This window comes from Anolis sagrei, chromosome 5 (assembly GCF_037176765.1).
Source record: "Anolis sagrei isolate rAnoSag1 chromosome 5, rAnoSag1.mat, whole genome shotgun sequence".
In the NCBI taxonomy this organism is placed as follows: Eukaryota; Metazoa; Chordata; class Lepidosauria; order Squamata; family Dactyloidae; genus Anolis; species Anolis sagrei.
In genome coordinates, this window is record NC_090025.1 from 21336903 (window position 1) to 21364637 (window position 27735).

General features: G+C 37.5%; 1 protein-coding gene across 6 annotated transcripts in view; it reads left to right on the forward strand.

Moving 5' to 3' along the window:
- Window positions 1-27735, forward strand: part of CCSER1 (coiled-coil serine rich protein 1) — a 796797-nt gene that overhangs the window by 195501 nt on the left and 573561 nt on the right. For all 6 annotated transcript variants that reach the window (XM_060779234.2, XM_060779236.2, XM_060779238.2 and 3 more), the window contains exon 4: window positions 4072-4165. In XM_060779234.2, coding sequence (XP_060635217.2) covers window positions 4072-4165 — 94 coding nt within the window. The remainder of the gene's footprint in view (window positions 1-4071; window positions 4166-27735) is intronic.

Below are 27735 nucleotides of genomic sequence, written 5' to 3' on the forward strand. Positions count from 1 at the left end.
TTGCTCTAGATATGCCTCACACGTGTGTAAATAAAGCACTATGGAAAAAGATATCAAGGAAAATGGACTCTGTCAATGCTGTCAGACTGCTGCTGGAGCATTGTAAGAGACAATCCTTTCCTTGAATACAAAAGAAAAGTCAAGAGAAGCAAACAGGATATAAACTAAAGTCACGATTAAAGCGACATTTAAACTTTCAGACTTTTCAACTGCATTAGGCCTACTAATATAGTTTCTTGCTGCACAAACATAAACAATAGACTAATTAAATAAATATTTCTCATGTATAAACTATTGGCAATATAATTTGACTAAAATTTAGTAAATAGTCACAGTTTATATACATGCAGTAAGTTTAGGCGCATTATCATAATATTAACGAATTACCTATTGTGGAGAAAATTGAAATAGCTGTTGCATAAAAACCAGAGCCAATTAACACATTTAATTATTATATTTGAATTCAGCATGTTAAATTTATTAAGAAACGGCACATTTCGTTTCCGCAACTGAGAAAAACTGAAAATTTGTAGAACAGTGTTATCGGCAGTCCTGCTAAACTACTATTGAGTGGAGCCCTGGATTGTCTATCTCACTGTATTGCCAATTTCTATGAATCATCGTGAGAAATGGATATTGCTGAAAGCTGATAGGATGAGAAATATCTGAAATGCAATGCCAGAGGAGCATTCTGTAGATAACATGGGCTTCCAAAATGACAAACAGGTGTGTGTGTTCTAGTATATATCAAGCCTGAACTCTTCCTTGAAGCCAAGATGACTAAACTCAGATTATTGTTGTTTGTTGTTTTGTTCTTTGGACCATTGCATCCAAAGAAGTAGGTTGGTATGCATCAAAAATATGTGCAAATAAAAACCAGACAGTCATAAAGGTGCTGCCACATTCCTTTTTTGCCCCTCACTTTTTCTTTCTCCCATTTAAACTGTCATACTTTGGACATAGCATGAGAAGACATAACTGAATATAAAAGGCATACTTTTTGGTGAAGTGAAAGATAGTAGAAAAAAGGGAAAGACTGCATTACAGATTGATTCAACCAAAGAGCTCACAGCTGTCCTGCATTTGTAAAAGCCCTCTTACAAATTCAGGGCAAGTGTGGGTTCTTTGACTGAATCCACAAGCTTATTCCTAGGGTTATATAAATTGAAGTTGACCAATTAACAGAACTTGACAACAAAAGCAGCTGGATTATATTATAAACTAAATGTTTCCCATGAAAAATGATCTGGAATTATCATGGTTTGCTATTTTAGGAATTGCACTTTTTCTAGTGCTGAACAGTTGTTAGGCAGAGGTAAAGTGCAACAACTTTCCCTGCGGGGACAGAGACAAAAATTAGGTAGGATGTGTGAACAGTATATAAGATAATGTAGACAACAACAAACATAAATTCAAGTTTTTACATGTAAATAGGAAGATGAGTGAGGCTACTGTAAATGTTATGGCTATCCATGTTTCAGAAGCAAATCACATTACATTTAATGGGACTTTTATGTGTGAAATAAATATAATCAGTGTAATGCAAATTTATTTCCACTTGTCTTAGGCATTCGGGCAGTCCCCGAGTTACAAACACCAGACTTAAAAATGACTCATAGTTCAGAATGGGGGTGGGTCAACAAGAAGTGAAATTTACTCATAGGAAGGGAAATTCACTCCCAAAAAGCGTTATCATGGGGAAAAGGTGACTCATCTGAAGGTTTATCTCTAATCTTTGTTTCCACAACAAGCCAAGTTTTTCAAAATTCAATTATTATAGGGACAGAAAGTGAGATGAAATCTGAACAGAGACACGGAAAGCAAAACAGTTACTATGGAGATGTTAACCCTTCCCTATTCTATCCAAAGCCCCCCCCCCCCCCCCCATATGTGATATTTAGCTGGTGTTACACATTAAAAATGTACCTGTTCTCACATCCATACCAATTCAACTTAAGAACAACCTGACAGAAGCAATCTTGTTTGTAATTTGAGGTATACTTACTGAGAAATGGCACTCCTGTGTTTTAAAATATTAGATTTTTGTTAATTAATATTGCACATTAGATTTTGCCACATATGCAAAAAAAGCCACATAACATCTTCCTTTGTAATTCAGTGCAGAATAATTTCCCCTATTCATTCAGTCTGAAAGAAATATATGGAAATATTCAGGTTTTTTTCACAAGGAGAAAATTATAGAAATTCTCAAAAGTGAGAATGAAGTAATCAAGTATTAGCATATCTATAATTGATGAGTGAATGAAATTATATTTCTGTTTATTGATCTCCACATTTCTTGTGTATGAAAAAAGATCTGTTCTGCACAGCATCTACAAATAGTGTCCCAATAAATTAAAGTCACAAGTGTATCATAAGAAGACAGCGAGGAAAGAGGGAAACTAAATTTAAAAGTTTAAAAGAAGCTGGAGAGTTTTATTAAACCCTTTTCTAAAGCATTTCTTCACAAGCAGTGATTAAGCCTTTCCATGTTGAGTGAAGAAAGAAAAGGCATGTCATCATTCATTTGTCAGTACTTCTTTGGAACACGGATGATAAATTTCTTTTCCTTTTCTTCCTAACTAACATAAAGTGTTAGAAAGAATTAAGGAACCCTCATTTAAATGAACTTTTTCTTTTTAAAAAGAGAAATATAACAGTTTTGTAACTCTCAGTGGATCTGCTTCAAACAATAGGTTTTTAAGAAGAAAAGAAAAAGAAGGTGAATATTTTGCAATTTACAAGAATTTGTTTGGTTATCTGTAACAAGTGAAGCTATTTCCTGACTGAATTGAAGTGGTTGTGCAATCCATATTTAATTTTACATATCAGTCATATAGAACACGCTGGGAAAAAGTCACAAATTCAAGTGTAATGTCATACAATGTTGCCATTAATTATTTCCTGTATTCCCAAATAATATATTTTGCAGAGGATACGTGAAGTGAAATGCCTGTGCACAAAACTTACTTGGTTCAGTTTTTAAATGAGAACTTTTAAAAATCTGTACACTAATTTGGTGGAAAAAATGTGGATCTTTGTGTATTTTTAAAAATCTTAATATGAAAGGAAGTAAAACAAAAGATTCACTTGTCCACTACTGTATGGAATCAAATCTTTAAATCTTTGGTTTGGAACAGAGCTGTGTATTGAAGGAAATAGATACAAACAACTAGTTGTTTGAAATTATAACGGCGGGAAGGTAATGGTGCTCCATGCAGTCATGCCGGCCACATGACCTTGGAGGCGTCTATGGACAACGCTGGCTCTTTGGCTTAGAAATGGAGATAAGCACCAAACCCCAGAGTCAGACACGAGTGGACTTAATGTCAGGGGACAACCTTTACCTAATTTATTTATGATATTTCTATCCCGCCTTTCTCAGCCTGGAGGTGACTCAAGTTGGCAGCAATTCGATGCCATAATAGTCATAAAATACAATTAAAACATTTAAAACAACATAAAATCCATACAAAAATACTTTAAAAACATATAATTAAATTAAAGCACCTTATACTTTGGAACTCCCTCCCAAGAGAGATTAGGATGATCACATTATCCCTGCTTGCTTTCCTCTGGCAGGGAAACAAATATCTCTGCCATCAGGCAGTTGGGGGAAGATGACAGGAAGTCTGCTGGGGAGGTTTTGTGTGGCATTTTTAAGGGGCATGTTTAGCTTTTAACTCTAACTTTAATTGTCTTTTAGCTTTTATGTCCATGACACAAATATTTGTTTTTGTTTTTTTTAAAATGTATCTGTCTTTTTTATTTGATTGTGTCATGTTGTTGTTAGCTAACCTTGAGTCCCTATGGCAGTGGTTCTCAACCTGTGGGTCCGGAGGTGTTTTGGCTTACAACTCCCAGAAATCTCAGCCAGTTCATCAGCTGTTAGGATTATTGGGAGTTGACGGCCAAAATATGTGGGGATCCACAGGTTGAGAACCACTGCCCTATGGAAGAAAAGTGGGATAAAAATGAAGTTTAAATAAATACATAGATAACCCCATTACACTTCTCTTCTTAATATACATTTAGAGTCCCTTCCTAAACTTTCATTTTTATGTACTACAGGATGTTCTGAATAACTTGGGTTCTTGTGACTTGGATGAAGATGACCTCATGCTTGATTTGGAATTCCTAGAAGACCAGCATCATCGCCGTTCTGGTAAGACAGACAAAAACACTGTATTTACAGCTTCAGTTCTTCTTTTGGTTTCTTTCTTTATTTCTAAAGAATATTTGCCACTTGCACTGGAAATAGGTATTAATGTGCCTTCTTGGAAGAGTAGATAATATATTTAGCAATCTGATTATTCAGATTGCCTCTAGCAGTTGCCAACCCAGGAAATCACTTTCTCTAGATGCATATTTTCTTGCTGAACAATATCCATAATGATGTCATTATGGGAACTATAGCTGTTTTTCTACAGATCACTTCATAAGGCCAGGTATTCCTTCATAAGAACAGTTATGAAATGGGGATATTTTGTTTTATTTTATATTTAGAATCATTGCAGATAAATTGTAATAGGGCAGGTGGCTTACTGTTTCCCATCCTCAGAGCTGGTACATAAGTACTGATTCCCACTTTGATTTCAAAATTACTTCCATCTGTGGCTCTAATTCTATAGCCCTGGTGGTCATGACTAATTATCATGATAGAATATGTAATTTTGAATCATCTCTACGAGGGCATGGAAACTGGTTCCAGAATAAAACATACAGTATGGTATCTGACTTAGCAGTTTTGCTGTATATGCAGATCTGGGCCTGGTTACTACAAGTGACCCAAAATTAAGAATGTCAGTATGAAATTGTTGAAAAATGTGATTGTAGGTTCCATTTTTTTAAAAAATTACACCCCACTTTTAAAAGCTAAAAACCCCCTGAATTTACAAAATGTTCATACATCTGCACCCAGTTGGCAATGTAATGTTGAACCTCATCCAACTTTCTCATAATAATAGTTTTCTGTTTGTGAGAGCCACTTCTAATGAAAACTCCTATTTATGGCAAGCTACTAAAACAAATTATGCTGACATAGGAAAGTTGGTGAATTCATATATTCAGCCTATATGTCTCTCAGATTGTCTAGTTTTATTTTTGGTTAATTTCTTTTTGGTATTAAGTTCATTGTAATGGCTGTTCTATATTCTGTGATGGATCATATTTTGTTGTAGTTTATTATATGTTTCTTTGTTGGCACTGAATGTTTGCCATATGTGTTGGAAACCACCCTGACTCCCTCTGGGAAGATAAGGTGGTCTATAAAGATTATTATTATTATTATTATTATTATTATTATTATTTTATTTATTTACAGTAATGAAGGACAAGTAGCCAACCTGTGACATTGGTCTCAGTCACACTGTATTACCAATTGTGTGTATGTGTGTTGGGGGGGGGGGGTCATTAAAACAAATTCACAAAATAAGAACAGCACACAGACATACCATGGAGCACCTGTTATAATTTGAACTTTCCATTGAGCTCATTGATAACTAGTGGTTGCTGTTAAGCTTGTCTCAATGAATTGTGTTGATGGAGAGCCATCAGCTTTCTTTGTCAAATTCTCAGGAAAATAACCTAAGGCAAATCCATTCTCTACTCCCTGGTCAGTTACCCAAGAATGACATTTGATGTGCCACGTTCCTCTGTTTGTATTTGTTCAGTTTGGCTCTAGTCTTATTTACAGGGAGGTCACAAACAAGTTTACAAAAAGGTGATACTGAAAGTCTACAACTACCTGCCTTTACTTGTAAAGGTCTGAATTCAATTGTCAATCCCAACTAAAGTAGAACCAATAAACTTTTGAGATTTCTGTAAATGTTGACTTATATTTCAGTGGTTGATTTAGTCAGGTCTGCTTCTTTTGGGAATAGCAATTGGATTTAGACCCATATGCATTATGGCTGATGTGAAGGAGAAATAGTTTTCTGTAGAGAAAATTCTATTTCTTACACAGACAGTGCTGCTTTACATGAAAATAAACCATACTGAGAATTTGGTACCAAATGGAAGTAGCTATTTCATGTTCTGTGCACAAAACATGATTTTTCACTTTTTTTGTTTTGCATAAAAACTTGTTCTATGTGCAAACTAATGTTTGCAAATTTGGCACAGAATAAATCATTGTGAATTTGGCACATAACATCAAGTAATCTTAGCAAAAACAACACCCCCCCCCCCCAATTTTTTAACATATATTTCTTGCTCCTTAAGTTGCATGTTTCACGTCAGATATTTTGTGGTCTCTCTGTGTATAAATAATATCACTATTTATTTTTTTCTAAATCACCAATGTTATGTTCACCTGCCTTGCAGGGCTCCTGTGGGATATTAACAAATTACTGTTTCTAATGTTCTGAGAATGTGTTATAATAGTATTGTGAAGAAATGCTAAATATTTACTTGGAGCCTTTTAGTGCTTCTAACAGTCTGTCAATACTGAGATGCTGAAAACTGAGCTTGCTATAACAGACATGATCCACCTTTGGGGTGCATATTTATTACACTACATAAATTAGATACTTAAATGCTGTGAATACTTGAAGGGAATAATTGTGACAGCTTTGTACAGTAGGTTACTGTTGTTTAGACATGGTGGAAACCCATCAAGAGCTTATGCAGAGAAGCAGTATTCATTTAGCCTAGTTTTTTCAGGAGTTTTGCTCCCCTTCTCCTATGTAAATATGATTTGTTTAATGCAAAACATTGATTCTTGAACTGTGCATGTTGAAATGAGGAGCCCAATCTACAGTGATGAAAGGAAAGGATAATTAGAAGAATTGGCATGTCTAAGGATGAACATCAGTTATGTGCAGCAAGAACTCGATACTAGTTAACATTATGTTTCTAAGAAAAAAAGTGGCTCATTTTCTCCCCCAAAGAATTAATAGAAAATTAAAAGAGCTGTACTTTGGATATACACTCCCTCAAAAACTAGGCATTAGCCCAGATCAGAAGCTAGTAAACAGAAGGAGATACATTTGGGACTAGATTTTTGAAACTTTCCCTTAGGCTTTTGAAAAGAGGTAAACTATATTCCTAGTTTCCCATGTAAACTTGAACATGTTTACTTTACAGGCCATTGTCCTGAAAGTCACACTTGTTTCTCAGGTCAATAGGTAGAAATGGTGATGTGACTCCATTTACATTGGTATGATCCACCATCATCCATGGACTATTGTATCCAGTTTTAAGTATTATTTAACAAAGAAATCAGTAAGAAAGAACATGATGGCAAAATATCTAGAAAGAAGCTCTATTATAGGGGAAATTTGGTATGTTTATCCTGGAGAAGAGAAGACTGAGGGTCATCTACATGGTCATTTACATCCAGGGTAAGGTGGAACATTGTTGCTTCTAAGCAGCTTCAGATTCAGCAGAACTGTTTTTACACTCTGCCCTTTTCTGGACTGGTGGTCTGTTAGCCGCTCTGAGTCCCCCCCCCCCGGGGGGGGGGGGTTGAGAAGGGCGGGGTGAAAATGCTATAAATAAATAAATAAATAAAGCAGTTGCAGAGCCCAGGAGGGTCCCTGGCCTTTGTTCAGTGTCTTTGTTGATATCACCAAAGGAATCCATATGACCAAGGAGAAGGGTGGGGATCCCCCTTCTCCCATGTTGATGTATACTTAAGGATCCTTTTGTCATGGACTTCTGCACTGCCAGAGCATCAGATTAAATGCCCCTTGTAGTCCCTTCCAACTCTCATCATTCTGGTATCCACTTTAAAATGGGACCAAAGATAGGTGGATGGAACCTGATGCAGTTCTTACCTTTTCTTCATTTCCCTGGAAGACATACACGGCAGCATGTTTATGTGCATGTTTCCTCATAAATAGAACCAAATTCATCAGCTTTGTGAGCTCAGCCCCGTCCCAAAACTTTCCAGACAAAATACAACTTAGATATATACAAAAGCTTCTCAAATGAAATATGTGCAAACAATTCATTCCATGGGTGTTGTGTGGTTTCTGGGCTGTTTGGCTGTATTCTAGCAGTATTTTCTCCTAACGTTTCACCTGCATCTGTGGCTGGCCACAACACACCCCAGTGATTCTGGCTATGAAAGCCTTCTAGAATTTATTCCATGTTTTTCTTCCTTATTTTTTCAATAGACATAATTTGAACTCAATGAAATTTCTAACCAAGTACACAATTTAATATATTATTATATTATAATAATATATTATAGTATATATTATATTATAGTATATTATCCATGCATTAGATTTGAAGCCATGGATCCAGTTCTTCCTGAACATTTAAAAAACTTTTTATTGCTCTATGTGCCATTTAAATATAATAAAAATATTAAATGGATCTAGAATTTTCTTTAATTTAAACTTTAATGCTTTGATTTTGTTGCTATTTAATAACACATTATAATGAGCGGGCAGTGTAAAATGCCAGTAAAGTGTCTCTGGATTACTCTTCCCTATGAGTTCATAAAACATTTTTTAAAATCTTTTCATGCATACTAGTTTAGAGATGTAAAAATGTAATGTTCCTGTATTCCAATTCAGAAAACACTTGTTAAAAGATCACCTAGGCATTCATAATTTTTTTAAGTTTTGTAAACGTGTTCAAAGAGTGCCCTTAATTAACTTTTCTACATCAGAAGCAATACGAACTATTACTTTTGTTATAAGGTTAACTCATTGGAGACTGTAAGATTCTACTACTGTCCAGAGCCACCTCTCAATTTTGTATGCTTTTATCAAAACTTTACAGGCTGATTCCTTTCTCAAGAGCCTGGAAATATTACTTTTTCTGGACTGCAGGGTCCTCAGATTGCATGGTCAATGAATTCACAGTCAGAACTTAGAAAAAACTACTGTATTTCATCTCATAATAGTTGCCATAGCATAATAGTTGCAACCCCCCTTTTGGGTCCTGGTCTTGATAAGTTTGTGTCCCCTGCATAACAGTCACAGCCCTACACATGCATCTTCCCCTTGAAGAAGCCCCTGTAGCTCCAAGGGGCAGGCATGTGCGCAAGTAAAGGCATGAGAGCTAAGCAGCTTACTTCTGCAGGCGGCAGCCAAGGGAGACATCCTAACTCTGCCTGGCAGGCATATGGGTGGGTGAGCCTACTAAAGAGAGCTGGGAGGCCTCCTCTGAAGGAGGCCTTGTAGACCTTTCTTGCCTATGTGTGCCAGTGGGTGAGACCAATGGAGCCTTTCTTTTCCTGCCATATTTCCCCACATACTAGTAGCACCACCTTTCTTTTAAAACCTGCAAATATTATGTGGTCCAATAGAGTATATTTGGGCAATGTAATGTGTAACAGCAATATTTCCAAGTTTAATCATATAATCTGCTATTTTTAATTTGAGAGAGCTATGAGCAGTGAGCATCTGTTGGCTCTTCTCACATGTTGCTATTTTCTTGCCTTCCTGCTCTGTCCTAGGTGAATGAGTAAGGAAAGAAAAGAAGAAGCTGCAGTAATTGACTCTTGTTTGCTGGACTGAGACCAAATCTCACCGACACTAATAGGGAGATGGTGCCTTTGGCAACAGCATGCATTGCTTGGCTTTTTCATTGTTGCTACTTTCTTTCTTTTTCTGAGACAACAGGAAATAGTGAAAGAAGTGAGTGGTAATCACAAGGGCAGCAGTAACAACAGCAGCAACCAGAACCAGAGCTCACTGGATTATAATGAGCCCTTGGAACCCTTGGTTTTGCCATGCCCATTCCTAAAATTTAGCCTTACATTTCAAGTCAGACTGTTACGTATACTACAACTCATAACTGTGAGGACAAAATGGGCTTTATAATAGGACTAAAGAAAACCAGGACGTTAATTTTAATCAGTGGAAGAACTAGTAGCAACAACAGTTTCACATTTTACTTGTGAAATGAAAAGTTTGATTGGACATCCTGGGAGATTTCTCATAAGCCGGATAGCCCCTAAGCCAGTGTGTGTTGGCACGCAGCCAAATGAAAGTGTTGGCGTAATGACCCAAGGATGTCAATTAGAAATTAATTAAGGAGTCGCTAAATTATTTTGGAGTTTGATGAACAAGGCTGGGTAGAAAACACTGCAGTGATTTAGGAACTCCAACTGCATCAATAAATTAAACCTGGCAATATTTGTTAATGTTTCTAGTGGGAAAGAGCACAACAGAAGTGAAATGGAACCCCAGTGGCTTTGAATGTGAAATGTGACTCTAGAAGAAAACAGATCCAAATTTAAGAGACAGCTGAGGAAGACAACCTCAGAGATATCACAGATTATGTATACAAAAAGCCACTTCATGTTAACTTTAATATGGGGATATACTGATTACATCCAGGGTTTCTTTAAAGTTAAACAACATAATGCATATTAAGAACTGCTCTTGCTGTAATGCAGATGTGGGGCACAATGTACACTGCAGCCAAATACAGTACATTTTTTGGACTTCCCTAAATTACTTAATACCATTCCCTATTTTTAGGTGAGTCAGGAATTGTGCAGCTTTACAGATGCCATTCTTCACAGTTCACCATGGTGGTTATGGCTTTTTGAATTTGCAGCCCAAGAACATCTGGAAGGCCACATATTTCCTACCCTACTTGGTGTGGTGTTATGGTTTGAATGTCCAAGATTGCCTAGTGAGAATGGAAACTTGCTGGGCAACCTTGGACATGTCACATTCTCGCAGTCTAATAACCTTCGTACGGGGCAAAAATCAGTGGAATATGCTGATCTAGCCCTGGTCACTCATGGAGCCAGCCAGCTCCCATTAGACGACATCGTGCCAACTTTGTGGGTGAAGGAGGGCGGAACCGGCCTTCCCGTGTTGCCATCCAATTTATGGGGGGAAGTCGCATGCACCGCACATCCTCATGCTCTCCCCTCATGTGATCGCCCTCCCAGTGATACAGGCAATGTGAGGTGTGGGGCACTAGATTCCCCATGCCTCCTACTGCTGACCATCTGAAGAGGTTGTAAAAGAAAGATAGTAACAAACTACTCTAGAAAACCTTTCCCAAAAGAACATCTATAAGTCGGAAATGATTTAAAGGCTCACTAGAATAACATGTGACCTGTTTTTGAATCCTGCCTTTTGCTGATATTTTGGCCCCTCCCGACACAAAAAGCTGACTCAGGAACTTTTTTGAAACACAATTTTGGTCTCAGGGTGGAGATAAAGGTCATTTTGAGCCAAATATTTTCTTGCTTAGCATCTATCTATTGACTTGATTGTGGCCAAGCTCCATAACATGTGCAAGTTAATTTGATACTCCAGATCTGGTATGCTACCTTTAAATGTGGAAGATCTCTTCCTAGCAATGAAAACTAATTGCTTCTGATAAAATCCTTCCTCATTTATTTAATGGCATTTTGGGGAAATTGTGGCTTCTTTCCATGGTTCGTAAATATAATCTAAAAGTCCTAGTTTTCAATTAATTTCTATACAAAGACAATTACTTGGCTGGGGATTCTGAGTTCATTTGTGGACTATCTTTCCGAGCTTCAGTCTATGCGTTACTCTGCCAGTCAATTTTAAAGTAATGTTCATTTGGTTACAACTTCTGGGAAAGATGGCCAAGGTACTAAATTTCATCTACATATTCTTTTTGAGTGAACAGGATTCTGTAGTGCTGTCATTAACATTGCAGACATTGTTATGTATTAATTCAACTCTTTATACATTACTAATTCAAACAAACTATGAAAACCAAAAGACCATGCCAAGTCATGCTGTCAGGATAAAAAAATGCAAGAGAAACTTGATTCTGTTAGCTCTCTTGCTATAGTTTGCTACAAATATACTTCTCAATATAAAATTGTATACCCCCTTTGATTAGGAGGTGGTGTTGTGTCTCAGCAGCTTGATTAACACCAGTATTATCAGAAGTTGATTGCTAAAAATAAAAATACAATCCTGTAGTTAAGCAACTGTGTTGCTTCCTTAACTCTAGGTATTGGAAAGAGTGTACTAAAGGCAGAAATTCATTGACATGAAAAATATATTCTTTATAGGTGTCCTGGGGCAGAGAAGAGGAACACTTCCCCTAATTAAAACAAATTAAGGCCCAACCAAATCTGCTTAAAACAATTGCCAAGAGTTTTCAAATTTTTTGGACAATAAAGTTTTCAGTGCATAACAGGTGCTATGCTCCTTGTTTCTTCTCCTTGAGCCTGGGGATTTACAAAGGACTAAGGCAGGCTTTCTCATCTAAATGGAAATACCTCTGGAGTTGATTTTTTTAGTATCGATTTGCAGTTGTATGCGTAACTAGCGGAGTTAATATATGAACTTCATAGTTTCTTGAATTAATTTACTTTCTTATTTTTCAATACAGACATGCTCAATTTATGGCAAACAATTCTCTTTTTGCTTATATTATTCTGGTGGGAATCGTCCACTAGATGTAATTGTACTTGCAGAAACACCAGATAGTGTTTAGATGAATATTGTCACCTTTAACTAGGAATCAATTATGATTGCAGATGTATATTTGTGACAAAATTACTCTGTCTTCATTTCTAACCTTATGGTAGAACAAGTGTCAACACATTCTATACCTCTCCTTAGAAGTAGTGCCACCACATCATCCTTAGAAATAGTACCACTATTTCAAAAATAATTTAATATTTAATATTTTATAATTTCAAAATGAAAAGATATGAAACAAAGAGACAGTGGAGCAAATTTTGTCAGCTATCTATCTATCTATCTATCTATCTATCTATCTATCTATCTATCCATCCATCTATCCATCTATCCATCTATCCATCTATCCATCTATCCATCTATCCATCATCATCATCTCTCTCCCTTTCTCCACGAATCTCAAGATGGCCTAAATAGTTCTCTTAGTTTTATCTTTCATCATTCTGTCCAAGGAAGTCCCTGCTACTTCTCCCTCTCTCCTTCCTGTTTCCCCATATTTCCATACTCACATTCTAATTTCTTCAATTTCTTCAGTGTTTACTGTGCTCAGCTATAGTTCTGTAAGATGCCTTTGTGCAGATTTTCATTATGTTTTTATTGAGATCATTTTTCTCTCCCCCTGCCCACAACCCTTTTCCTTCAGAAATCCAGTTATGTACAAGATTGATATTTTAAAGTGTAATGAGCCATTCCTTAGTCTATGAGAAGCTGGTTCCTTGCGTATTTACAGGAGCAGAATTATTTCCTGCCTTTTTATATAGTATAATATTAAGACTTGTTGTCAATGTTGTTATGTGCCTCCAAATTGACTTCATCTTATAGTGACCCCATCACTGAGTTTTCTTTGCAAGATTTTCCAGAGGAGGTTTACCACAGCCTTCTAAGGCTAATAATATCTTATTTGCCAGAAATCACCTATTGATTGAATGGGGATTTGAACTTTGATCTCTCAGGGCCCTTCCACGCTGTCTTTTATGCCAGGATCTGATCTCAGGTTATCTGCTTTAAACTGGAATATATGCTTCCCCACTGCCAGATAACTGGTGACAAACAGATAACCTGGGATCAGATCCTGGGATGAAGGGGCAGTGTGGAAGGGCCCTCGGGGTCTTAATCCAACACTCAAGTCACTATATTTTCCTGGCTCTAATATTGAGACTGCAATACTGTATTCACTTATGCGTGTGAGCTCTACTGAATTCAGTGTCACTTACTATACACTCGATGAGAGGTTGGAATTAAATGATAGACTTGAGTTAATAAGGTGCTGACAACAAATATTGTACTGACTGCTGAAGGTGATTGTGCACACAGTGTTTATTTTTCAAACTGAGAACTGCAAAATAATACTCCAATATACAGCCTATGTAATCTTCTGAGTCATAGAATAAATGTTTTTATTTTAATTCTGAAATTGCATTGCCTCCAGTTCTTAAATAACATTGTGATCCCCAAGGTGGCTTTTCTGTTATGTGCCCAAATACTTTTCTTCCTCCATAACAGTGTGAGAAAGAGACCTACACAGATCACAAAACTTTATGATCAGCAGTAGTACTTCTCTTAATTCCTGGGTTACAGATGGTAAATGAGTGGCAAGAAAATGTTGGAGTGCAGCAACCCTAAACATTATAAAGATAGTAAGGAGTGCTAGGATTTGCAATTAAATAAGATCTCAGTGGTTGTACAAGCTAAAACAATGATCTTTTCACCATCCTAAGGTGTGTATCCAGTGTCTTCTGTGGGTTTTCTTGTCTGCTCCCCAGTTTCTACTTCTTATGAAAAAGATAGCTCTGTTGCTTTTGGAAGGTGGGTGATAAATTTGTTGAAGTCTTCATATAAGAAAAAAAACTTTCTGTATAGATTTCAGATTTCAATATTAATGTCAAAAATACGTAGTATGATTTTACATAGGTTTTTTTGCTACATTTGAACAGTAAAGACAAATATCACTTAAGTAACATAAACATTAAATATTAAATAACACACATAGTGAGGTCAGCTACTCTCTGTAAAATTGAGATATCTTGTGAGTTTAGACAAAAGGTAGAATTGTATATGTTGCCACAAAGGAAATGATGAGATAAAAATCCATAAATAAGCCAATATACAAACAAACTTCACAACCTAGGTTGTATTGCTGATTCCTCTTACTAACATCCAGTCTAATTTCATTCAACAACATAAGGTATGACTGGTTGGTTAATGCTTATCACAGGTTCCTATTTAAAGTGCTTACTTGCCTGTTATTTCACAGGCCATTTCTCAGTAGAATGGACTACAACATCTGGTGTAATGAGGCATTGCTTCTTGTTGCTGTCATTGCAGAACTGTTTAGAAACATGTTACTGTATTCAGGCCATTCCTTCTCCTCCCACTGAATTATATTCACCCTAATTTTTAAAAGTGCAGCTTAGAGCTGAAATCTTCTGTGGTACTGTGTAGCATAAACTAGGTTTGTGCAATTCAGCCAAAAGGAATGCTGTTTTTGAGTCCATTTTCAGCTAACCCCTCATTCTGTTTACCAGGAAGTTACTTGAATCGGGAGGAGTGTTGCCATTTTCATTTGGCAAAAATTTGGCCCATTGGCTACAATGGGAATCTTTAAAGACTCAATCCTCAATTTTAAGGCTTATTTACATGAAACCTACCTCAGATTTAAACTGCATTTAGAACTGCAGGCCTGCCAAGTTTCAGAACAATTCACTAATCTACCAATTTTTGAGAATTATGTTTAAAGTATTATTTTACCATAACATTTTTTAAAAATAAGACAGATTGCAAGAGAAGGTTCTGGGAACTGTAGCCACTGGTTGTGTCCATTCTTAGCCAATCAGAGCATGGACACAATCGGACCCTTTATTGGCTGTAAAACAAAAAGATAGAACAACTCCTATCATGCTCCGAGAGGAACCCGGAGACTTTTCAATGCCCATCTTATGCAAGTTCTGCTAGGAAAGTGGGTTCCCAGCAGTGTCCTCTCTAGTGGAGGAGTCATTGGAACTTTTCTTCTTCAGGAGCCCCATGGCAGACCCCTACCTCAGGTATAATGCAGACTTAACTCCATCCTCTGCAGTAGCCAATAAATCCGGCTCTCTTGATCTGTTTTGCCCAGCTTTTTGGTTCCCTCCTCCCCATTCAGCTTTTGGGGGATTATACGAAATGGACCACCGACTATTACAAAACACTTTCAGTGAAACTGATCCGGGCTCAAGCAATTGGAAAGTGTATTGTGGAAGGCTTTCATGTCTGCAATCACTAGGTTGTTGTAGGTTTTTTGGGCTATATGGCCATGTTCTAGAAAATTCTCTTCTGACATTTCACCTGCATCTATGGCAGGCATCCTCAGAGGTTGTGAGGTCCTCAGAGGTTGTGACTAGGCAAAACATCAGGAGAGAATGCTTCTAGAACATGGCCATATAGCCCAAAAAACCTACAACAACCCGTTTGGAATGTGGTTTGAAAATTGAGAACTATTTGCATAGCATATACGACATGTTGCTTATTAAATGAGGAGAGAAAGAGGTTGTAGTAGACATGCACAACCCTCAGCTACCATATTTTGACAGTTTTGCTCCCTTTGTCCCTGATCTTTGATTGCCATTGATTTTTTTAAAAAAACTTTTCCATAGGGGAATATCAAATGGTGACAGAAAATAGTTTGAAAGATCTATCCTTCTCTACACCTTGGCCACTTGAGGCTGAGATTACTAGAGAACTCTTATTTTGTTTGTGTGTTTTCCAATTTGCATTTTCCAACATTACAAGCATACCTAGGACTACATGTGTAATCTGAGTAATGATAACAGATACCTTAGAATTTCACTAATAGCAAAATAAAATGCATATGAACAGTGTCAGGTTGGGCAAATCTTGTCCTCTGAAAATTAGAGGGGAAAAAGTCAAATAGGATCTGAATGAATTCTGCTAAGGAAAGCCTGTAACAGATTTGTCTTAAGGTTCCTGCAAGTTGGCAGTGACCTGAAGGCACATGACAACTGACAAATATACTTTCATACTTGCATAGTCCAGTGGTTTGCTATTATTGCTAATGCTGGGTCTGAGAAGTCTTTCCACTTTTGATGTAACAAATATTTGCCAGGTCCCTAAATGGAAAAAGGTATCGCAACATGATAAAGTACCTTGCTGAAAAAATGGCAACTGCAGTATGGTTTTTCTGTCTCTTGCATTAAAGTGAATCCACTCCCCCCCCCCCCCCCCATCAACTTACACAAGAATCCTGTTGAGAAAAAGAATTTTTCCTCTCTTTAAAACACAACAGATCAGAGCACACACACAAGGCACAGAAGGGCAGAATTATTGATCAGAAAGATGCAAAGAACTCATCCACTGTCAAGATTTTTCAACATGGCAGTAGCTATTGTAATCTGTCTCAGGTTGTCTAATTTTCACAAACAGCATCAACCCCATAAATGCAAAATAAAAATCATCATCAACTCATCTGGTAAGGAGAAAAAGTATCAGTTTAAGACTTTTGTTTTCCCTTGTGATGGCTATTGGTTCTAATCCTTGGCGGATGCTCCTGCATTCTTATTAATCTTAGCACAAGTAATGAAAAATGTTCAGAGTTCATTCTGTATTCATGGTAGGCAGCTGTACAATTTGTTTCATAACCCTTGTGATGGCAAGAGAAGAGAGCATCCCCATCCTTTGTTTTAACAATTGTTATTATAGTTCTTTTATGCAATTGTTTTTCAAATTTGTATTTGGAGTACATTAATCCTGATTGCAAGTGGTCAAAGTATATGGATTGTACTACTTTGTACTACTGGACATTACAGACTTTGATACCAAACTAACTACTACCTTGGGGTTGAAAGTGAAATCTCCTTCCTTTGAGGGTTTTAAACAGAGGCTGGATATCCATCTGTTTGTGCTCTTTTTGCATGACAGGGTGTTGGACTGGAAGGCCCATGCGGTCTCTTCCAACTCTATGATTCTATGATAGGAAAGCTGGGAAAGACAGGGAGGTCAACTCAGCCAGGAAGCAGATAAGGTAATCTGGCATTTCAGAGAGAATAAAAGAAAGAGACAAACCTACACTGACAGAAAGAGTACATCCAACTGATCTGGAAACACAATGTGAAACACTGATAGATGTTTGGCTGCCTACTGTTAAATATATCTCAAGCCCAGCAAGATTCTGGATTGTGTGTAGCTTCTTGAACTGAATGTCTCTTTATTTTTTCTCTGAGCATTATTCAGGAATCAGGAGGGCAATGATGGACATTGCATGGAGAGATCCTCTGAATACCAGAGCTGATTATGGCAATTCAACAAAGTGCTTGACGTGAATATGACAAATCAGCTATTATTGCTGTCTCATCATCTAGTAGTCTTTTGGCATGACTGCTGTGGTGATTGGAGGCAGCAAGGAGAGCTCGTAGGTTTCCATAAATGCATGTGTTGGTATAAGCCACTAAGCCAAGTCAGAGTGCTCTGAATCATAATAGGACAGGGATTCTAGAATTCTTTGACTCTTTAGCCATCCTGACTTGGACCCATTCTGTCGGTTATACAACTGTGGAGGGGAACAAGAAATACTATTGTGCTTAAACCAGTGAGGACTGCAACTTTGTGAGTAATAGCATAGTGGGAAGTGCATGCTGACATGCTGATTTTGTCCTATGGATATAACCCAGTGCATACAAACTGAGCTAGCAAGTGTAAAACCCACCTACCTTTCAAAAGGTGCTATAACAGGAGACTATCAACCCAGCCTTTATCTCTCTATCTATCTACCTCTCAATCTAAAACCATGGGTTCCCTCCTTCCAAAAAAAAAACAAACCAAAAAAACCCTTGTAAGTCAAGACATCTTACAAATTTAATATGGCTGTAACATGGATAAAATTTTATTGTTAAAAACAAATTAATATAAAACAATGAATTAAGAACAATTTCAATTCATCCACCAAGTTTATTAAAAGTCATTTTACATGAGTCCTTCAAACTTAAATTGTTGGCCTGAAGACATTCAGTAGCAGATGGCAGGTGGCGTCTACATCAGGCAAAATTCTATGAAGTTATCTAATCGCAAAGACCATAAAAAAAGCAAAAATGGAAAAAATGTGATGGTGGGGAAATAAATAACCCTGTGTCACCAGCTACCTCCAACATGTAACAGATAGCACTATGAATGCCCTATGGAAGGGCCCATTGTTTCTGTCATTTTGCTAACATGGGATCTTTTATATGGGTTTTATTTCATTCTTCCATTATCTGGACTTCATAAACAGGGGTCATGTACTGAATATGTGGATGTTTTGATGCTAGATAGGTAATCAATTCTGACTGTGTGCTGACATCAATAAGGACAAATGGCAGCCATTTAGGACAAGGGGAATGCTGCTCAAATACAGTCTTCCCAGTCACTGCCACAACTCTATATAGGTCACTTGGCCAATTCTTCTGCAGCAGTTCTTTAAGTACACATGGAATTTTTAGAAAATAATCTTTCTTTTGCACTTGGACTAACTATTCTGCGGCAACATTTAAAGATATTCACTCTCAGTTCAGTATAAATTTCATGGCTTCCTATCTCAAGTAATTGATTTACTTAATGCAGTTGTGAAGTCTGGCATGCATGTAATTTTACATGCATGTATAATTGTCTTTGAAGAAGTAAGATAACCCATGTATTGTACCAGCTCATGAGATTTTCCTTCTCAAGCTTCTGGCTATGTGTATCTAAATTATCTCAACCTACCATATGCAAATATATAATTTTTCAGTCACAGACATAGATAACCTTTGTAAGAAAAAAAATATGTAGCAGCTATCAAATATAGAAACATGTGCTTTTCCAAATAATATTCAGATACTTATGATAATTTAGTCACTTAATGTTCAGTGCATGAAACACACAGAAAATTTGGCTAGATATGATTTTTTAAAAAAGTCCCCAAGGCTGACAGGATGCAAAGTTATCAAAGCTAATATTGTTCTCTACCCTACAATCTGAAACTCAATTTATTTTGCTCTTTAAGGTCCTGATTTATTGGTAAACTTAGTCTTTTAAAGGTTACTCTAGCTTAGTGAAGATCCGTTCCACAAGCATCTACCAAATACTTGGTGTAAATGACCTAAACAGGTAGATCTGCAATGAAGTCTCTACTGCAATGAAGTCTCAATATTTACAATAACAAAGATCACAAGTTTAATACTTTGAACTGTACTGAGAAATACATCTATCTCAAAGCGTAGAGCAACTGCCAGTAAGCATAGACATTGATGAGTTAAATGGACTGACATGATCCAAGGCCTTTGTCCCCAATTCTTCTATTGGGCAACATTGAGTGTAGTGTATGTTTTGTATTGATAATACATGTGTCTGTGCATGTGTTTGTATACACGAAAGTGTGTGTGTGTGTGTTTGTGTAAGATGGATAGATAGAATGGTGCATTAACTGATTTCCTACATTAATATGGGAATAGACTGGAAGACTATAGAAGTGCATTCCAACTAAACCATTCTGTATATGGATACACCTCACTGTGTGAATATGCATTTAATTTTATTTTGTCACTTTTTTTTGAAAGACTTAGAACATTTATGATAGTCATGGCCAAATAACTGAATAGCTGTCATGTAGGAGATGAAGTAAGGTTGTTTTCCACTCCTGTAGCATTTAGATGACAACCTTCTTCAATTCCTGCAGTAGAAATATCCCTTGTAATATCTCCTAAATCTATGATTATGTATGCTTTGTGTAGGGGAAGGGGATTATCATGTTGATATTTAGACATGTTGTTCTGACCATGGAATGTGGATGAGTTTAGACAGACTTGTGGTGAAATAATAACATCTTCCCTGTACCGGGCATTTCCCTTAGGAAGAATACTCTTAATTCTCCAGTCCTTTTTCTTTTTTTTTTTTTTTGGGGGGGGGGGGGGTCGGGGTCTCAGTTATAAAAATCCCAAGAGATGCCAAGGCAATTAAACTAACTTAAATGTGGTCCGTTCTTGTAGTTCCTAGAGTATTAGCTTCTTTCTCTTTCATTAATGGTTAAACAAGCAGTGGTCCTCAAATATATTCAAAATAAATAATGGCTAGCAACCCTCAATTTCAGTGAGTAGATCAAAGATGATTATGATATGGTTTCTTGGGGATTCCAGTTTTCTTTATGGGCAGTGAAGGTAAAAGAAAATGAATAAATTTGTTCATAAGGACACTAGATCAATTACATTAGGCTGTATCTAATACTAACATTAATGCAGTTAGCCACCATCTTAACTGCCACGGCTCAATGCTATGGGGATTGTAATTTTATAAGGTCTTCAGCATTCTCTGCCAAAGAATGCTGGTGCCTCATTAAATTACAAATCTCGGGAATCCATACTTTTGAGCCAATTCAGATAAAATTGTATCACACTGTATTCATTCTACAGTGTAAATGCACCCTACCATTAAGAGCTGGAGGTTTAGCACAGCTGATAAATCATCAGCAACTAGAAGATCTGTCAACTGAAATTTGCAAGTTTGAAGCCCTGGATCGGTGTGAGCGGTCGGTCGACTGTCTGCCCTGCTCATTGTTTACCTAAACAGTTCGAATACAGCTTTAGCTGTAATTAGAGAAATTAGGTACTGCTAAAAGCGGGGGAGGTGTTTTATGATGCCATAAAGAAAGAAGATCAGAAAATGCTGGGTGACCAAAAAGGAAGGAAAAAGTCCTGACGGCTCTTTGTCATAGAAAATGAAGCAAGAGCACACCCTGTGGCTGGACTCACCTTCCTTGGCACCAAAAATCCCCTCAAAACAAAAAACAGCTGGACACTGAGTCAACAAGACCTCCTTTCTGTTCTGTCTGTCTGTGTATTGTCTATACAAAAGTAGCATTGAATGTTTGCCGTGTATGTGTGCTGTGATCCGCCCTGAGTCCTCTTTGGGGTGAGAAGGGTGGAATATAAATAAAGTGTTGTTGTTGTTGTTGTTGTTGTTATACCATTAAACCAGAGATAGGCAAAATGTGCATGCATACTTCAGAGATTCTTTTGGCTTGCTCTCACCACTTAAAAATACTCCCCTTCCCCCAGGTGCTGTTTTTCTGTTTCTCCTTAGCACTGTAATCTTTGGGCATACATGGCTTCTGCAAGTTGCATGTCCTTTGCTGTAATGTTGGCTGGAGTACTAGAGCAACAAGGGGGCAATTGGGCAATAAAAGAGAAAGGCAGCAATTACTCCTCAATCTCCTCTGCCTGCCTTTGCTCTGGTAGCCTAGCTAAAGTTACATCAGGGGACAAGCAACTGGTAGAAACCATGTCTGCCCGAAGACTGCAGTGGTAAGGAGAATGGGAGGAAACAGAAAGAGTGGCTGTTCGATAGTGTTGAATCAGATTTGGTGCTGCTGGGCTGTGAGGACTCACTTTCTTAGAAAGGAATGCAGTGATTACTAAATGTCACTATGGGTTTCTCGAAAACAAGCCATGCCAGGCTAATCTTATCTCTCTTTTTTGATAGAATTACAGTCTTAGTAGTTGCAGGAAATGCCGTGGATGTAGCATATCTTGATTACAGTAAGACCTTCAGCAAGGTCCCCGTGACCTTCCAACAAACTGTCAAATGTGGGGTAGGCAATGCTCCTATTAAGTGGATCTATAATTGGTCAAGCAACCGAACCCAAAGGGTGCTCACCAGTGGTTCCTCTTCATCCTGGAAAGAAGTGACTAGGGGAATGCCACAGGGTTCTGTCTTGGTCCCAGTACTGTTCCACATTTTTATTAATGATTTGAATGAAGGTTTAGAGTGTATGCTTATTGTGTTTGCAAATTAGGAGGGATAGCTAATACTCCAGAGGACAGGATCAGAATTCAAAATGACCTTAACAGTTTAGAGAGCTGGATCAAAACTAACAAAATTAATTTCAACAAGGACAAATGTGAGCTATTCCACTTAGGCAGAAAAAATGAAATACAAAGATGCAGGATGGGTGGTGCCTGGCTTGACAGCAGTCCATGTGAAAAAGCCCTTGGAGTCTTCATGGACAGCAAGTTGAACATGAGCCAGTAGTGGGATGCAACAGCTAAAAAAGCCAACGGGATTATGGGTTCCATCAAAAGTAGTCTAGTTTCTACACTGAGGGAAGTCATGGTGCATTTCTAGTTGGCTTTGGTTAGACCTCACTTGAAATAGTGTCAAATTCTGGGCACCACCGTTTAAAAGAGATATTGACAAGCTTTAAGGTGTCAAGAGGAGGGCAACTGAAATGATCAAAGCTCTGGAAACCATGCTCCATGAGGAGCATCTTAAAGAACTGGGTATGTTTAGCCTGCAGAAGAGAAGGTTGAGAGGAGACATGATAGCTGTGTATAAAAATGGGAATGAGTTCAAATTACATGAAAGAAGATTCCACCGGAACATTAGGAAGAACATGACAATAAAAGCTGTTCAGCAGTGGAAATTTCTGCCTCGGAGTGTGATGAAAACTCCTTCCTTGGAAGCTTTTAAACAGAGGCTGGATGGCCATCTGATGGGCTTGCTTCAATTGTGCCTTTCCTGCATGGCAAGGGTTGGACTTGAAGGCCCATGTAGTTTCTTCCAACTCTATTATATTCTATGATTCTCTTCCACAGTGACTGCAGTGTGGTGTCTGTGTAAACCATCCTGGGAATAATTCACATTTGCCCCGAGATAAAAGGCCTGTGTAGATCTACCCCTAATGATGACACCTTGTTATGGGAACTATATAGCAATACTGCTGGACTACAGCTTTCAGTGTTCCTCAACTTTGGCTGTGTTGAACAGCAATCATGGGAGCTGCATTTCAAAAAGAGGGCCACACAATTCTCAGAACAGTTGTCTAACAAATTCCAGGTAGCTAGTTTGAGCTAACGTTTATAATATTGTATTTTTAAAACTTAGGCTACATTATTGTGCTTGGACTTGTAAGCAACCTCTTGAACGAACAAAACATATGCCTAATTGCGCTCTCTCTCTCTCTCTCTCTCTCTCTCTCTCTCTCTATATATATATATAGAATCACAGGACACTTTAATCTATAACATTGGCTGTCAGGAAGTATGAAAAAGTATTCCTCTGGTGCTTAATTAAGCCTTGAGCTTTAGTAAGAAAAACAAGCAAACAATTAATTACTGATTAAAAATTAACTGTGTGTTCTTTATATTGATTTATGTGCATAATTAATACTGCAGCATTTAAAGTATACACTGTTCTTTGCAGAAATGTTGTAGTAGTTGGATGTTTTGCATGGTGTTATTTAGAACCTGCATTAATACCAGTGGCACAAAACCATGGAAATGACAGTATGCAAGTACAAGGTGATACATTCTTCATTTTATGTCCCTGTGTGCATCAAATGCTCTTTAATCTTTTGTGTTGAACAACTAAAAAAGGGATCTCTCTCTCTCTCTCTCTCTCTCTCTCTCTCTCTATATATATATACATACATACATACATATATATATACACACACACACAATATTTTTTCACCGAGATAAATTATTCATGTTTGAAATGCCATTTTGAAATGTTGCCTAGTATTTCCCAGATGATGACATTATCCCAAAGAGATTTGGGTATATGTGGAGTCTTTCCAATTAACATCATCCAGAGGTTACAATGCTGCAGAGGAGATGACTGTGCGGGTTGATGCTAAATTATACTGTTTAAATTGAGATGTAGAATGCTGTGGAAAAGTTATTGCTAGAGGGAAACAAATCAATAAGCAAGGAGATAGTTTTGAAAAATCTATTTTATTTTTAACTTCTCTGCAGTCAAGAACACTATTTGAAGTCTGGAAAAATCTGGGATAAGACAGGTCAGACAGAAGGAAATTAAAAGCGTGGCATGCCTTTCAACCCTTCATAGAGGAAAAGTGGGACATTTGGCCACACATCATCTAGATGCAATCTTCTTTGTTGTTGTTCATTCGTTCAGTCATTTCCGACTCTTCATGACCTCATGGACCAGCCCACGCCAGAGCTCCCTGTCAGCTGTCACCACCCCCAGCTCCTTCAAGATCAAGCCAGTCACTTCAAGGATGCCATCCATCCATCTTGCCCTTCGTTGGTCCCTCTTCCTTTTTCCTTCCATTTTCCCCAGCATCATTGTTTTCTCAAAGCTTTCCTTTCTTCTCATGATGTGGCCAAAGTACTTCAACTTGACCTCTACTATCCTTCCCACCAATGAGCAGTTGGGCTTTATTTCCTGAAGATCTTTTGATGGTTCATGGCACTCTCAGAACTTTCCTCCAACACCACAGTTCAAAAGCATCTATCTTCCTTTGCTCAGCCTTCCCTATGGTCCAGCTCTCACATCCATGGGTGACTATGGGGAATACCATTGCTTTAACTATGTGGATCTTCGTTGCCAGTGTGATATCTCTTCACTATTTTATCGAGATTGGTCATTGCTCTCCTCCTAAGAAGTAAGCGTCTCCTGATTTCCTGACCTCAGTCTGCGATTGCAGTAATCTTTGCACCTAGAAATACAAAGTCTTTCACTGCTTCCACATTTTCTCCCTCTATTTCCCAGTTATAATCATTCTTGTTGCCATGATCTTGTTTTTTTTATGTTTAGCTGCAACCCAGCTTTTGCGCTTTCTTCTTTCACCTTGATTAGAAGTCTCCTCAGCTCCTCCTCGCTTTCGGCCATCAGAGTGGTGTCATCTGCATATCTGAGGTTGTTAATGTTTCTTCCAGCAATTTTTACCCCAGCCTTGCATTCGTCAAGCCCCACACATCATGTGATGTGGTCTGCATACAAGTTGAATAGGTTGGGTGAGAGTATACAACCCTGCTGTACACCTTTCCCAATCTTGAACCAGTCTGTTGTTCCGTGGTCAGTTCTTACTGTTGCTACTTGGTCTTTATACAGATTCCTCAGGAGAGAGACAAGGTGATTTGGTATGCCCATACCACCAAGAACTTGGCACAGTTTATTATGATCCACACAGTTAAAGGCTTTAGAATAGTCAATAAAACAGAAATAGGTGTTTTTTCTGAAACTCCCTGCCTTTCTCCATTATCCAGTGGATACTGGCAGTTTGGTCTCTCATTCCTCTGCCTTTTCTAAACCCAGCTTGTACATCTGGCAACTTTTGCTCCATGTTTGAACAGTCTTTAGCATTTACCTTTTTTGGTATACGTTCTTCTAGTTGACAAAAATTACCAAGGAGGAAAGACACACAATCTAGGAGAGGCTGCAACATTTGTTTTTGCTTGTGCCTCCTAGGATGGGTAAGACTCCATCTCCTCTGGCTGAGTTAAGTGAGTGAGAATTGCTTTTGTACTTGAAATACATTTGCAGCAACTCAGGTAAGCTGAGAGAAAAGGGGAAAGTGGGAGGATGCTAGAGTAATTGGGACATTTTAAAAACAGCCAAAAAAGTAGAATGCAGAGGGTTTATTGGGAGCATTTCTGCCAGATTGGGACACTTGGAGAGTAGACAGTGGAAGCAAAAGGTAAACTGGAACTGTTACATTGTCGAGTGGAACCAAATGACACACCATATGGGATAAAATCCAATTTTGGTTTTTCACCAGAGTTGCCCCATTGAATTATTGGGAATATGATTAGTTATCAATTATGTAAATTCAATATATTCAATGATTCTATAAGTAAATGCATATGCCTGTAGACTTGTATTGACAAAGATAGCAAAAATAAATAATATTGCACACAGCAGAGCCACATCCTGTTTACTCACATTGTAATTAATAAATTACAAACAGCCATAATGGTCAAAAGCCATCTCAAAGGGTCTTAGGTCTAGTCAGTGTAAATTACTATTGATGTCATTCCCAAAATTGGATCATTAAGCAGTGGTGTGTTTGGATCATAAGTTTTAATGAACTCCCTTTGTTTACACCAAATATAATTTTGGTAATGGGCTGTGATCTTATTTAACAACTGCATTTTTATGATTTCCAAAAGAAAAATAAAGAAAGAAAAAAGTGTTTGACATGGGAGAGATTATGTGCAGGTCCTTTGTTATTTCTAGATATTTTCATGTTTTATATTTATCTATTTTTGTTCAACATCTTTATCCATGTTACATTCGGCATGTTATATTCAGCATCATCGGTAAGCCATTTAAATATAAAGTTTCATAGTCTAACAAAAAGTCAGCACACATACACTTTTCAATGTAGTGCTCTCTCCTTGAGATTCTGACTTCACAGCCTGAGGATTGAAAAAGAGCACCAGGCCCTAAGACCTGGCAACATCAGGTCTTGCATTCTGTTGCCACCTGGTGTTAATATTTTCAGACTAAATGGACCAATGATCATTTTAATTAGTTGTGATATTATAGCTATTGATGTAAAGTGAAAACTGAGGCAAAAAAGAACACTCACATTGGTGGTTATTTACATTGTAAATTCAATTAGTAAAAGTCCTTTTAAGAATAATGTATTAAAATGTCTACCCTGTCATATTTTATGTGTTGCATTTTAATGTTAATGCATTCTAGTTTCATTAATACTTTTGAATCATTTCAGTGCAGATGTTATTTGCATTACACTATGAGTCTCATCTCTTTTTAAAATTCTGTAATCATGTTAACTTAACAGTGAAAAAAAGATTTCTCTGGGATTAGAGATTGTGTACTTAAAACTGTGAAGTACTCTGTGAAGCAATCTGGAAACATTTTACCTGCTACAACCACAGCATATAACTCTTACTTTTCTTGGCATTAATGTGGTCCCAGGGCTGTAGCTTCCCTTTGGAATTGAAGAATTGCTTTTCTTTGTTTGATTCTTGAAAGGGCTATATAAATATCTTCTTTTCACATCCAGGATCATAGTATCATAAATCACAGGGATTGCAAGGGCCATCTAGTCTGACACCCTGCCATATATATTTGTGCATTTTTGTTTTCCCACCCAAGTGTACTTCATTATATTGATCCTTGTTGATCTTAATTTTGTTAGTTTTGGTCCAGCACTACAATCTCTTAAGGTCGCGTCTGGTGAAGCGACTTGCAGTTTCTCAAGTTGCTCCTGACACAACAAAAAAAATCTCTTAAGGACATTTGAATCTTACTCCTGTGAAGTGTTAGCTATCCTTCCTGATACCCCACAAACATGGGGGCATCTGCAAATTAATTTGATAAGCATTGTTTCTATTCCATTCATAGAATGGAATAGTCATTCAGGATAGAAACTTCTCTCTAGCACAGTAGTTCCCAATCTTTTTTTTTTTGACCAGGGACTACTTGACCAGGGACTACTTGACCAGGGACCACTCTCCAACATTAGTACCAAAAGTGTTATGATTCGGTTTTTTATCCACTTTAGATTCGGTTTGGGGTGCTGATTCAGAAAATTGCATTGTATAAACCACATCAGCTCTAGTTTCTGATACAG